This window comes from Panulirus ornatus, chromosome 11, assembly GCF_036320965.1.
Source record: "Panulirus ornatus isolate Po-2019 chromosome 11, ASM3632096v1, whole genome shotgun sequence".
In the NCBI taxonomy this organism is placed as follows: domain Eukaryota; kingdom Metazoa; phylum Arthropoda; class Malacostraca; order Decapoda; family Palinuridae; genus Panulirus; species Panulirus ornatus.
In genome coordinates, this window is record NC_092234.1 from 35,920,755 (window position 1) to 35,936,136 (window position 15,382).

The 15,382-nt window shown below is 40.6% G+C and overlaps 1 protein-coding gene across 1 annotated transcript in view; it reads left to right on the forward strand.

Moving 5' to 3' along the window:
• LOC139751401 (ubiquitin-protein ligase E3B) overlaps positions 1–15,382 on the forward strand; it is a 260,968-nt gene that overhangs the window by 200,358 nt on the left and 45,228 nt on the right. The window contains exons 16-17 of the mRNA XM_071666787.1: positions 3,580–3,716; positions 6,564–6,727. Coding sequence (XP_071522888.1) covers positions 3,580–3,716; positions 6,564–6,727 — 301 coding nt within the window. The remainder of the gene's footprint in view (positions 1–3,579; positions 3,717–6,563; positions 6,728–15,382) is intronic.

The window sequence follows — 15,382 nt, forward strand, 5'->3', positions numbered from 1 at the left end:
TATCTAAATAATTCTTCCCCTTTACCCTTGAGCTTTTTTTCACTCAGAGCCAGAACATCCAGGTTTCTCTCCTCAAACATACTGCCTGTCTCTCCTCTCTTCTCACTTTGGTTACATCCACAAACTTTTAGACATCCCCGTCTGATCCTCAACGCTCCCAAAATCTTTGCCCCCTTTTCCACCCATCAATTCTTTTCGGCTTCTAGGGTTCCATCTTCCACCATGCCCACTCCAGTGTATCTTAAAACACTTCACTTCCCCCAATTTTTCTCCATTCAAAATTACGTCCTAGTTAGCCTGTCCATTACCTTGCTAAACATAAAATGTTGCTTTTATTCACATTCACCCTTAAGTTTCTCCTTTCATGCACCTCTTTTAAACTCAGAGGTCCCTTACGTACAGTAGTATTTTCGACTATGGTTTTGAGTATCCTTGCTCAAGATGTAGGTATTAGTTGGTAGGCAGTACTCCCTGCATAGATATCGGGAAGGTTTGTGGTGGCTCCTTTGTGAGCTTGCACTTCAGTGATTGTCATGTTGGACTCCTATGACTTGGATAGCTGTCTTTTCTTTATGCTTCACCCACAGGTGGACTACTGGCATTCTGTCCACAAACATACAGTGTCTGTGTCACACAACACTTGACAACACTTAACTCACACTGGATACTCTTCTTAACTCTGGATTTTCCTGCGATGAGTGCTGTGTGCTAGCCCTGCTTTTTGGGAAAATGGTAGGAGCAATAGATAAAAATAGTAGTAGGAACATTAAGTAAGGCAAGAGCATTAGGTAGATATAGTAGGTTGGAACATAAGGCAAGAGCATGAGGTGGCAGTAGTCAGTGGGAGCATTAGGTAGGAGCCTTTGGAAATCGTGTGCTAGAGCTGCTCTGCCAGTGGCCATTAAAGGGTGAGGCACTAAAAGCGAAGAAATTGCAGTGCAATTCACTGGTTATGGAGACTCTGCTGCTGGATCCATCCCTTTGAGGGAGTTCCAAGAGGGCACTGGAATTCACTAGTTATGGAGACTTTGTTGCAGGAGCCATGCCTTTGAGGGAGTTCCAAGAGGAAAGAGGCAACAGAGATGTAGATGGATAGATAGATGCTCAAGATAATGAATAACATGTTATCAGTCATTGAATAGCATTTTGAGTATCTTGATTTTATTCCACCCATTGGGCATGTATTACAGAAGCTGGGAGCTACTTTTAGCAAAGCCTGGCAGGATTCAGTGCTGTGGTGGCAGGTGATGCCAGTATTTCATGTTTAGGTAGCTACATGTCTATAAGCACAGGTACACATTACAAACACACACGCCAAACACCAGTCTGCATCATATAGGAAATGCTTTATACTGTATTTATGTCGTATATATTATGAGATGATAAAGCTTCTCTACAGCACAAGGCATGTGTTGACATAAATGCTGTAGTGAACTTTGGGCTTTTCTTGGTATAGCAGTTAATCACAAGTAAGTCATTGGTATAATGCATTCAGGATAAGGGGGCCTTCCATTACCATTATACAGTTATGTGTTGGTAATTCTAAAGCTTTGATGCTTTTGTCATTTATTTATAAAAGATAAAACATATACAGTTCTTTTATCGTCTAGGTTTGACCAACACCTGGTGTCCTCACACTCCCCCAGATAGCTGTCAGCCAACTGAGTGCCAGCTAGTAATAGCTTGTGAATACTATCTCAGAGCCCTTACAGCATAGATGCTTCTCAGAGAAGTATGCACAAACAGTGCATGTGATATACTGCTGTCATAGTATAAAAACTAACTGAGATTAGGTTCTTTTATACCACTTCAGTTGTTTACAAGACCCCAACCTTAAGTTCAGATTTCTGATATTATATTCATGGTTTTTTCAGACATTTAAAGGCAATGTTTGGAAAATGCAGAACATATTAACTTTTACATAAGTCACCCCTTTAATCAAAGATAGTACTATCTGACGCAAAATATCTTACAGTCCTGACTTTGACGTTTCTGATATCACATGACTGAAGCCTTGTGTTTAGAGTCTTCTCTAGCTTTTTTCAAAATATGGCTAGTAACCCTTTTGATACTAATAAAAGTGCTGTTTAAGAACCCATGTTTCTGGGTTTGGTACTCATAGCATAAGCTTTATTTGGGATAAACTTCAACCTTTTTCCAGTGGAACTAGTTACATCTCCAGCACAGCAAAAGTGGGAGCCTTCAGAAGTTATAAACTTTGTACATTCTTAGTTGTCTGACAGTATAGTTTAACTCCTTGGAATCCTATTATAAAAACTTTTCTCCCAACTTTGGACTCTAGGAGGAGAATTTGTGAGTTACTTGCTATATCCAAACAGAAAAATCTTCATTTTGATGAAAATTTCTGATTAGATAGGATAGGCCTAAACCTTAATCACTGGCAAAAATGAAACTATTTTATTTGGAAATATCTTTTTGTCATCCACTTATAGAACACTTCACTAAGAGAGCATTGTACCATATCCTTAGTTAATGTCACATTTATCTTTTTGACTTCAGTAGCTATTATTGAAAGGAACATATGTTTAAGCATCCTAAAACTTCAAAAGCCCTTTTGATGAGAAATTTTATGTGAGTGGATTAAGAAAATTATATTATTAAGTCACCAGGGCTTTTTGCTAGAGCGCATGGTGTGAGGAAGATGACATGTACTTTAGCCTTCCTCAGAACCCATTTAATTAGAGTATATCAAGAACAGGAGTCTTTGGCAATCTTATACCACTTTCATTTGTTGGCACCTTAATTTAGAGATTGATTCCAGTGTGCCCACAAATCAACGCTGAAGTTCTTTATATTTGCATTTCGGATTGGTTTTCTTATCAGGAAGTTTTTCTCTCAAACTTCTACCTCCATGTGAGGATATTGGTATGCTCACAGGAAAGGCTACAAAGGAGAGAAATGTAAGTTTAGAAGGTGGAGAAACATTTTCTGTGTGAGGTGGTGTTCCACAAGCATTTTTTTGCCTGGTTTTCTTATGCTGCCCTGCCTTCGTCTCTCTTTTTTTTTCAGAAACCCTTCTTTATAACAACTGTGACAACTTTCAGGATGTTGGTCACATTCTGTAAATTGTGTGAGCTCCTAGCAGCAGAGACCAAGTGGGTTGACAGTGTCATCCTAGTGTCGGTGGTCTCTAATTGCTAGAGGGTAGATCTGAAATTAATTAGCTTCCATTGCCATGGTTGACTTGATTATCCTTGACCTATCATATAGGATGTCTCATGTTTACAGGGCATTGCCTCGGAGAGTTTTTTACCCTGTAAAGCCTACATTTTGTATGGTGCCTTCATACAGGTGTTTAGAATTATAACCATACATATGCCTAATATTCATTTTTTTCCTTTTAGATGTTTGACTTATAGCCAGTCAGTTGGAAAATGTCCTGTTATTTTTTTAGTATGAATTATGTCATTACTAACCAAAGCGTGCCAGTCTTATGTTAGGTAAGATTAAAGAAGGTAAGTCCATGGCATCAGCCAGAGAATTAGCATATCAGTTTCAACACAAGGAAGCCTTTGTAGATTCAAAACCACTGTTGTAAGTCATCTTTTCATCTTACAGATCTCGCTTAGTAGAGGATGGGTATCGACAGCTTGCTTCATTGTCACCTCAGTCTCTGAAGGGCATGATAAGGGTCCGTTTTATTAATGAGCAAGGATTAGATGAAGCTGGGATTGACCAGGATGGGGTTTTCAAAGGTGATGTACTTTATTATATCTATTACTTTACAGCTCAGCTCAATTGTCTATGTATATATATATATATATTTATTTATATTTATTTTGCTTTGTCGCTGTCTCCTGCGTTAGTAAGGTAGCGCAAGGAAACAGACGAAAGAATGGCCCAACCCACCCACATACACATGTATATACATACACGTCCACACACGCAAATATACATACCTATACATCTCAACGTATACATATATATACACACACAGACATATACATATATACACATGTACATAATTCATACTGTCTACCTTTATTCATTCCCATCACCACCCCGCCACACATGAAATAACAACCCCCTCCCCCCTCATGTGTGCGAGGTAGTGCTAGGAAAAGACAACAAATGCCACATTCGTTCACACTCAGTCTCTAGCTGTCATGTAATAATGCACCAACACCACAGCTCCCTTTCCACATCCAGGCCCCGCAGAACTTTCCATGGTTTACCCCAGATGATTCACACGTCCTGGTTCAACCCATTGACAGCATGTTGACCCCAGTATACCACATTGTTCCACTTCACTCTATTCCTTGCATGCCTTTCACCCTCCTGCATGTTCAGGCCCCGATCACTCAAAATCTTTTTCACTCCATCTGTCCACCTCCAATTTGGTCTCCCACTTCTTGTTCCCTCCACTTCTGACACATATATCCTCTTTGTCAATCTTTCCTCACTCATTCTCACCATTTGACCAAACCATTTCAAAACACCCTCTTCTGTTCTCTCAACCACACTTTATTACCACACAGCTCTCTTACCCTTTCATTACTTACTCGATCAAAGCACCTCACACCACATATTGTCCTCAAACACCTCATTTCCAGCACATCTACCCTCCTCCGCACAACTCTATCTATAGCCTCTGCCTTGCAACCATATAACATTGTTTGAACCACTATTCCTTCAGACATACCCAATTTTGCTTTCCAAGATAACATTCTCGACTTCCACACATTCTTCAATGATGAATATCCTTTTTTTTTTTTAACTAAATACTTTGAAACTTGCAGTGCCAGACAGAATTTTTTGACTTGATTCTTACATATGACAGCAAATCCAGTGTTAGTGCTACAATATGGTGAATTTAGACCCTTCTTCAGCTTGAATTGAGCCATGATTTAGCATACAAATGCCTTCCTTAACCTAGAATTATCATTTTTATTTGCCTCGTAAGAGACCATACATCACAGTATTGATGCTACTCTGTCATGGTATTTCTCACACAATAAACTGAACTCTGTTTTTCTCGAATAAAGGTACTAAGCCCTTGGTTATTAGCAAGGTAGCAGGAGTTCTTATACAAATAGCACAGTAATGGGTAAACTTACCTTGAGAGACTTACTCTGCCAGTTGTTTTGACAGAAAGAAAGACAGGAAACATTCATTGTAATAAACAAATAGATTATAAAACAAACAGATAAGGACCCTGATATTATGGGGTTCGTCTCAGAACTGTCTGTCTGTGGCTGCATGATAACCATTGATATGAAGGCCATCCTGCTGCTAAGTAATGCTTGTTTAGTGTTATCAACAAAGTAAAGGGAATACAAAAACTGGATATAAGAGCCATGTAAAAAGACCCAGTAGAGTGACAAATTCACATTTAGTGTCTGTGGCTGACAATTTTGGAGAATTCATATCCTTCCAGGCTTGGACAGACTCTCACCTAAAAGATATACCTTTTGGAGATGGAAGCCCACACATACTCACTTCCCTAACTCCTGGAAGTTATTATCAAGAAGGTGTGAGCTCCAAGAGAATTTTGAAAGATATTAGATACATACAAATTTTTATATTTTACTTTTTGTTGAATACTTTGATATTTTTTTTCCAAGATGCAATATGACTCATGAAGTTCATGCTTTTGCTGTCTCTATATGATCCTTATATCAATAGTAGTTTGACATTATATGAATTTAAGGTCCCTAATTTGTCCTAATATAAGACTTAGCTTATTGAAAGGAATATTTTTTCCTAAAATAAGACTTAGCTTATTGAAAGGAATATTTTTTTATAAACCCCTAAAGGACCACAGCTGTCCTTTTACATGTTAGGGTAAAGAGACTTTAGCCATATTTTTATGCATTGTCTCTTCCTACTTTCATTTAATTTCAGAGGTGTGCTTTATTCATATGTAGAAGTGCCATATATCACAGGGAAAAATTACCCATAGAGTAGTGCCTTAACCAGTGGGGACCTTAGATATATTGTGTGGGTTGTTTTTTACTAACTTCATTTAAGTTGAAAGCATGCTTTATTAGTGTCTAGAGATGGATTATGTTACAAACTAGTACTGGGAAAGAATCCAGAAGTTTCATGTACCCATATTACACACTTAGGGAAGTTATGGCCTTAGTGTATGACCTTCTTTAATTATTGGCTAATAACAGTAATTTTTAGGGCACTGATTTTTGTGATAATTATTAAACAAATGTTGAACTGTTAACATTTCTTCCTGCATCAGTAATCCAGTTGTGATGATGGGGAATAAATGAAGATTTATGGGTCACTAAAAGTCAGCAAGCACATGATAAGTTGAGCTTGTGCATCATGCCAAATGTAAAGATTTATACAGTAACAAATATGGGTAGTTTACGAGATTTTTTTTTCTTTAACTTTTTTATTTTTTGATGATTGGTAAGACTAGAATATTTTTTGAATTTTCTTATAAACTCTGGTCCTGTGGTGCTCCAGAATTTCCAGGTTTGGGTACTTTTAGGATTTAATACATTATAGACCAAGAATTTTTAATGCTTGGTTAGGTAATGACTTGGTAGTGAGTTGTATAACAGAATAGTATTTATGCCTTTCAGAGTTCCTTGAGGAAACATTGAAAAGAGTATTTCACCCATCCCTGAATCTTTTTCGTCTAACGAGTGAGGAGCGACTTTACCCCTCCCCAACGTCCTCCATGACAGAAAATCACCTCCAGTTATTTGAATTCACTGGTCGTATGCTGGGCAAGGCAGTTTATGAAGTGAGTCTAGCTTTTTAGCTTTTCAGGGTATTGAAGAGAACAAGATGAAGTGTAAGCATCACACAGCTGTCTTGTGTTCATGAAAACAAGTGTTATGCAGTTGATTTGTAACTGCATTATTAAATTTTCTATTCTTTGGAAGTAGGTCATTCTTTGTTATTATATTACTTCTTTCTCATTAGAAAGGTAGTGTTAGGAGCAAATGAATGATGGTCTCATTTCAGTGCATCCAGTCTTACAGTGTCTTATATAATGTACTAAAGCCAAGGTCTACACTTTCTATTTCATACACCCTGGTTCAGCCTGTTGACAGCACACCCCCTCCGTACATTACAGCAATTTAGTTCACCCATTTCAATGCATGGCTTTTGCTATACAGAATGTTCAAGTCGTGATGCCTGAAAGCCTACCCTGCACCCTCCACTTCTGACACAGATCCTCTTAACCAGTCTTTCTTTGTTCATCATCTCCATATGCCCAAACCATTTCAACACGCCCTAGTTAGCCCATTTAGTCACACTGCGTTGAATACTTTATCATTCTCTGACACTGCCATTCCATTCACAGTCATTCTGCCCTATGCTGCCTGTCATCCTCCGGCATTTCATTTCCAGTACATCCTCCTAAGTCCTTTCTTTTGTATGCAGAACCCATAAAACACTTATTTGCTCTCAGAGACACTGAGCTCCTCTTCCACTCATTCCTTGATGCACTTTGAACCTTAGCCTCCTCTTCTGCCCTGTGACTCACTTCAGATTCCATGGTTCCAACCATGTCCACTTCCTCCAGGTCCTTCCCGTTTACACTTTCTACAATTCAAGTACTGTAAATTAGATCAGACTTGTAGATGTGGACACAGTTGAAAAAAAAATGTAGAAATTTCAAGGAGAAAAAGTTATATTAGGGAGTCTGATTGTATGACTAAAGAAACAAGTTTTAATTAAAGGTAAAGGAAAGGTTAAGCATATCCAACTCATGTGATGACAAATAGGACCATGTAATGTACATAAGATTAGGAAGAATGTGTAGAAAGAAATTTACAACCAGCAAGAAAAACGTTGAAAAGACAGTTTATAAACTCATGAATAAATTCCAACATTATTTGATGTTCTGACCGTACCCCACCTCTTTTTAAATACCCAGCTGACTTATCACACCATTACTATCCTGCAGGAAAAGAGTCTATTATCCTCACTACCCCTAGAACAGCATTGTTAGTGTATGGCCATCCACCTAGAGGTCATGGGTACACAGTGAAATTTTTGAAAGTAATTAAGTTTGTTGGATGACATAAGTTATTTGGAAAGAGGGGCAAGTATGCAGTCTGTTGTCGATGAGAGAGCTTGGAAAGTGAGTCAGTTGTTGTTCACTGATGATACAGCACTGGTGGCTGATTCATGTGAGAAACTGCAGAAGCTGGTGACTGAGTTTGGTAAAGTGTGTGAAAGAAGAAAGTTGAGAGTAATGTGAATAAGAGCAAGGTTATTAGGTACAGTAGGGGTGAGGGTCAAGTCAATTGGGAGGTATGTTTGAATGGAGAAAAACTGGAGGAAAAAGTGTTTTAGATATCTGGGAGTGGATTTGGCAGTGGATGGAACCATGGAAGCAGAAGTGAATCATAGGGTGGGGGAGGGGGAGAAAATTCTGGGAGCGTTGAAGAATGTGTGGAAGTCGAGAACATTATCTCGGAAAGCAAAAATGGGTATGTTTGAAGGAATAGTGGTTCCAACAATGTTGTATGGTTGCGAGGCGTGGGCTATAGATAGAGTTGTGCAAAGGAGGGTGGATGTGCTGGAAATGAGATATTTGAGGACAATATGTGGTGTGAGGTGGTTTGATCGAGTAAGTAATGTAAGGGTAAGAGATATGTGTGGAAATAAAAAGAGTGTAGTTGAGAGAGCAGAAGAGGGTGTTTTGAAATGGTTTGGGCACATGGAGAGAATGCGTGAGGAAAGATTGACCAAGAGAATATATGTGTCAGAGATGGAGGGAACGAGAAGTGGAAGACCAAATTGGAGGTGGAAAGATAGAGTGAAAAAGGTTTTGAGTGATCAGGGCCTGAACATGCAGGAGGGTGAAAGGCAGGCAAGGAATAGAGTGAATTGGATCGATGTGGTATACCGGGGTCGACGTGCTGTCAATGGATTGAATCAGGGCATGTGAAGCATCTAGGGTAAACCATGGAAAGTTGTGCGGGGCCTGGATGTGGAAAGGGAGCTGTGGTTTCGGGCATAATTGCTTGACAGCTGGAGACTGAGTGTGAGTGAATGGGGCCTTTGTTGTCTTTTCCTGGCGCTGCCTCGTGCACATGAGGGGGAAGGGGGATGTTATTCCGTGTGTGGCGGGTGGCGATGGGGGTGAGTAGGGGCAGACAGTGTGAATTGTGTGCATGTGTGTATATGTGTGTGTATATATGTGTGTACATTGGGATGTGTGGGTGTGTATATTTGCGTGTGTGGACGTGTGTTTGTGTGTGTGTGCATGTGTGTGGGGGTGGGTTGGGCCATTTCTTTCGTCTGTTTCCTTGCGCTACCTCGCAGGCGCGGGAGACAGCAACAAAACAAAATAAATGAATAAATAAACATATGTGAGTAGGAGAGATGGCCAGAGCGTTATTGGATTATGTGTTAATTGATAGGCACGTGAAAGAGAGACTTTTGGATGTTAATGTGCTGAGAGGTGCAACTGGAGGGATGTCTGATCATTATCTTGTGGAGGCAAAGGTGAAGATTTGTAGAGCTTTTCAGAAAAGAAGAGAGAATGTTAGGGTGAAAAGAGTGGTGAGAGTAATTGAGCTTGGGAAGGAGACTTGTGTGAGGAAGTGCCAGGAGAGACTGAGTACAGAATGGAAAAAGGTGAGATCAAAGGACGTAAGAGGAGTGGGGAAGGAATGGGATGTACTTAGGGAAGTAGTGATGGCTTGCGCAAAAGATGCTTCTTGTATGAGAAGCGTGGGAGGTGGGCAGATGAGAAAGGGTAGTGAGTGGTGGGATGAAGAAGTAAGATTATTAGTGAAAGAGAAGAGAGAGGCATTTGGACGATTTTTGCAGGGAAATAATGCAAATGAGTGGGAGATGTATAAAAGAAAGACAGGAGGTCAAGAGAAAGGTGCAAGGGCAAATGAGAGTTGGGGTGAGAGAGTATCATTAAATTTTAGGGAGAATAAAAAGATGTTCTGGAAGGAGGTAAATAAAGTGCGTAAGACAAGGGAACAAATGGGAACTTCAGTGAAGGGCGCGAATGGGGAGGTGATAACAAGTAGTGGTGATGTGAGAAGGAGATGGATTGAGTATTTTGAAGGTTTGTTGAATGTGTTTGATGATAGAGTGGCAGATGTAGGGTGTTTTGGTTGAGGTGGTGTGCAAAGTGAGAGGGTTAGGGAAAATGATTTGGTAAACAGAGAAGAAGATGAAAGCCGGCAAGGCAGCAGGTTTAGATGGTATTGCAGTGGAATCTATTAAAAAAGGGGGTGACTGTATTATTGACTGGTTGGTAAGGTTATTTAATGTATGTATGACTCATGGTGAGGTGCCTAAGGATTGGTGGAATGCGTGCATAGTGCCATTGTACAAAGGCAAAGGGGATAAAAGTGAGTGCTCAAATTACAGAGGTATAAGTTTGTTGAGTATTCCTGGTAAATTATATGGGAGGGTATTGATTGAGAGGGTGAAGGCATGTACAGAGCATCAGATTGGGGAAGAGCAATGTGGTTTCAGAAGTGGTAGAGGATGTGTGGATCAGGTGTTTGCTTTGAAGAATGTATGTGAGAAATACTTAGAAAAGCAAATGGATTTGTATGTAGCATTTATGGATCTGGAGAAGGCATATGATAGAGTTGATAGAGATGCTCTGTGGAAGGTATTAAGAATAGATGCTGTGGGAAGCAAGTTGCTAGAAGCAGTGAAAAGTTTTTATCGAGGATGTAAGGCATGTGTACATGTAGGAAGAGAGGAAAGTGATCGGTTCTCAGTGAATGTAGGTTTGCGGCAGGTGTGTATGATGTCTCCATGGTTGTTTAATTTGTTTATGGAGGGGGTTGTTAGGGAGGTGAATGCAAGAGTTTTGGAAAGAGGGGCAAGTATGCAGTCTGGTTATTTGGTACAGTGGGTTGAGAGACAAATCAATTGGGAGGTAAGTTTGAATGGAGAAAAACTGGAGGAAGTGAAGTGTTTTAGATATCTGGGAGTGAATTTGGCAGCGGATGGAACCATGGAAGCAGAAGTGAATCATTGGGTGGGGGAAGGGGCAAAAGTTCTGGGAGCATTGAAGAATGTGCGGAAGTCAAGAACATTATCTTGGAAAGCAAAAATGGGTATGTTTGAAGGAATAGTGGTCCCAACAATGCTATATGGTTGCGAGGCTTGGGCTATAGATAGAGTTGTGCGGAGGAGGGTGGATGTGCTGGAAATGAGATTTTTGAGGACAGTATGTGGTGTGAGGTGGTTTATTCGAGTAAGTAATGAAAGGGTAAGAGAGCTGTGTGGTAATAAAAAGTGTGGTAGAGAGGGTGTTTTGAAATGGTTTGGTCATATGGAGAGAATGAGTGAGGAAAGATTGACCAAGAGGATATATGTGTCAGAGGTGGAGGGAACGAGGAGAAATGGGAGACCAAATTGGAGGTGGAAAGATGGAGTGAAAAAGATTTTGAGTGATCAGGTCCTGAACATGCAGGAGGGTGAAAGGCGTGCAAGGAATAAGAGGGAATTGGAAGGATGAAGTATACCGGGGTCAACGTGCTGTCAATGGATTGAACCAGGGCATGTGAAGCATCTGGGGTAAACCATGGAAAGTTGTGTGGGACCTGGATGTGGAAAGGGAGCTGTGGTTTCGGTGCATTATACATAACAGCTAGAGACTGAGTGTGAACGAATATGGTCTTTGTTGTCTTTTCCTAGCTCTACCTTGTGCACATGCAGGGGGAGGGGGCTGTTATTTCATTTGTGGTGGGATGGTGATGGGAATGAATGAAGGCAAACAGTATGAATTATGTACATGTATATATATGTATATGTCTGTGTGTATATATATGTAGACGTTGAAATGTATTGGTATGTATATGTGCATGTGTGGACATGTATGTATATACATGTGTATGTTGGTGGGTTGGGCCATTCTTTCGTCTGTTTCCTTGCGCTACCTCGCTAACATGGGAAACAGCGACAAAGTATAATAATGATTAAAAAAAAAAAGATGTTTTGGAAGGAGGTAAATAAAGTGCGTAAGACAAGAGAACAAATGGGAACACCGGTGAATAGGGCAAATGGGAAGGTAATAGCAAGTAGTGGTGAAGTGAGAAGGAGATAGAGTGAGTATTTTGAAGGTTTGTTGAATAATGGTTGATGATAGAGTGGCAGATATAGTGTGTTTTAGTTGAGGTGGTGTGTGAAGTGAGAGGGTCAGGGAGAATGATTTGGTAAACAGAGAAGAGGTAGTGAAAGCTTTGCGGAAGATGAAAGCCCACAAGGCAGCGGGTTTGGATGGTATTGCTATGGAATTTATTAAAAAAGGGGGAGACTGTGTTGTTGACTGGTTGTTGAGGATATTCAGTGTATGTATGGTTCATGGCAAAGTGCCTGAGGATTGTCGGAATGCATGCATAGTGCCATTGTACAAAGGCAAAGTGGATGAAGGTGAGTGCTCAAATTACAGAGGTATAAGTTTCTTGAGTATTCCTGGGAAATTGCATGGAAGGGTATTGATTGTGAGGGATCAAGGCATGTACAGAGCATCAGATTAGGGAAGAGCAGTGTGGTTTCAGAGGTGGTAGAGGATGTTTGGATCAGTTGTTTACTTTGAAGATTTTTTTTTTTTTTTTTTTTTTTTTTTTTTTTTTTTTTTTTTACTTTGTCGCTGTCTCCCGCGTTTGCGAGGTAGCGCAAGGAAACAGACAAAAGAAATGGCCCCCCCCCCCATACACATGTACATACACACGTCCACACACGCAAACATACATACCTACACAGCTTTCCATGGTTTACCCCAGACGCTTCACATGCCTTGATTCAATCCACTGACAGCACGTCAACCCCTGTATACCACATCGCTCCAATTCACTCTATTCCTTGCCCTCCTTTCACCCTCCTGCATGTTCAGGCCCCGATCACACAAAATCTTTTTCACTCCATCTTTCCACCTCCAATTTGGTCTCCCTCTTCTCCTCGTTCCCTCCACCTCCGACACATATATCCTCTTGGTCAATCTTTCCTCACTCATTCTCTCCATGTGCCCAAACCATTTCAAAACACCCTCTTCTGCTCTCTCAACCATGCTCTTTTTATTTCCACACATCTCTCTTACCCTTACGTTACTTACTCGATCAAACCACCTTACACCACACATTGTCCTCAAACATCTCATTTCCAGCACGTCCATCCTCCTGCGCACAACTCTATCCATAGCCCACGCCTCGCAACCATACAACATTGTTGGAACCACTATTCCTTCAAACATACCCATTTTTGCTTTCCGAGATAATGTTCTCGACTTCCACACATTTTTCAAGGCTCCCAAAATTTTCGCCCCCTCCCCCACCCTATGATCCACTTCCGCTTCCATGGTTCCATCCGCTGACAGATCCACTCCCAGATATCTAAAACACTTCACTTCCTCCAGTTTTTCTCCATTCAAACTCACCTCCCAATTGACTTGACCCTCAACCCTACTGTACCTAATAACCTTGCTCTTATTCACATTTACTCTTTGTTGAAGAATGTATGTGAGAAATACGTAGAAAAACAGATGGATTTGCATGCCGCTTTTATGGATCTGGAGAAGGCATATGATAGAGTTGATAGAGATGCTCTGTGGAAGGTATTGAGAGTATATGGTGTGGGAGGTAAGTTGCTAAAAGCAGTGAAAAGTCTTTATCGAGAATGTAAGGCATGTGTACGAGTAGGAAGAGAGGAAAGTGATTGGTTCCCAGTGAATGTTGGTTTGCGGAAGTGATGCGTGATGTCTCCATGGTTATTTGATATGTTTATGGAGGGGGTGGTTAGGGAGGTGAATGCAAGGGTTTTAGAGAGAGGGGCATGTATGCAGTCTGTTGTGAATGAGAGGGTTTGGGAAGTGAGTCAGTTGTTGTTCGCTGATGAAACAGTGCTGGTGGCTGATTTCGGTGAGAAACTGCAGAAGTTGGTGACTGAGTTTGGTGAAAGAAGAAAGCTGAGATTAAATATGAATAATACCAAGGTTATTAGGTTCAGTAGGGTTGAGGGACAAGTCAATTGGGAATTAAGTTTGAATGGAGAAAAACTGGAGTAAGTAAAGTGTTTTAGATATCTGGGAGTGGGTTTGGCAGCAGATGGAACCATGGAAGCGGAAGTGAGTCAGTTTGGGGGAGGTGGCAAAGGTTCTGGGAGTGTTAAAGAATGTTTGGAAGGCAAAAACGATATCTTGGAGAGCAAAATGGGTATGTTTGAAGGAATAGTGGTTCCAACAATGTAATATGGTTGCTAGGCATGGGCTATAGATAGGGTTGTGCAGAGGTGGATGGATGTGTTGGAACTGAAATGTTTGAGGACAATATGTGGTTTGATTGAGTAAGGAATAAGAGGGTAAGAGAGATGTGTGGTAATAAATAGAGTGTGGTTGTGAGTGCAGAAGAGGGTGTATTGAAATGGTTTGGTCACATAGAGAGAATGAGTAAGGAAAGATTGACAAAGGATATATATGTCAGAGGTAGAGGGAACGAGGAGAAGCAGGAGACCAAATTGGAGGTGGAAGGATGGAGTGAAAAAGGTTTTGAGCGATCAGGGCCTGAACATATAGGAGGGTGAAAGGTGTGCAAGGAATAGAGTTAATTGGAACGATGTAGTATACCGGGGTGAACATGTTGTCAATGGATTGAACCGAGCATGTGAAGTGTCTGGGGTAAACCATGGAAGTTTTTGTTGTGCCTGAATGTGGAAAGGGAGCTGTGGTTTCACTGCATTACACATGACAGCTGGAGACTGAGTGAGAACAAATGTGTTTTTTTTTTTTCTTTTCCTAGTGCTACCTTGCACACAGACACGGGATGGGGGGAGTGCCATTTCATATGTGGCGGGGTGGTGCCGGAAATGGATGAAGGCAGCAAGTATGAATATGTGCATGTGTATATATGTGTATGCCTTTGTGTATGTTTAAATGTATAGATATGTATGTGTGCATGTGTGGACGTTTATGTATATACATATGTATATGGGTGGGTTGGGCCGTTCTTTCATCTGTTTCCTTGCGCTACCTCACTAACGCGGGAGACAGCGATTAAGTATAATGTAAAAAAAGATAATTTCCCAGGAATACTCAACAAACTTATGCCTCTGTAGTTTGAACACTTGACTTTATCCCATTTGCCTTTGCACAATGACACTATGCATGCATTTTGTCAATCCTCAGGCACCTCATCATGATCCACACATACATTATATATCGTTACCAACCAATCAACATAACAGTCATCCCTCGTTTAATAAACTCTACTGCAATACCATTGAAACCCACTGCCTTGCTGGATTTTATCTTCCACAAAGCTTTTGCTACTTATCTCTTAAGGAAACCATTCTCCCTGACCCTCTCACTTCACACACCACCCTGACCAAAACACCCTATTTCTGCCACTCTTGTCATCAAACACATTTAACAGACCTTTGAAATACTCTTTCCATCTCCTTCTCA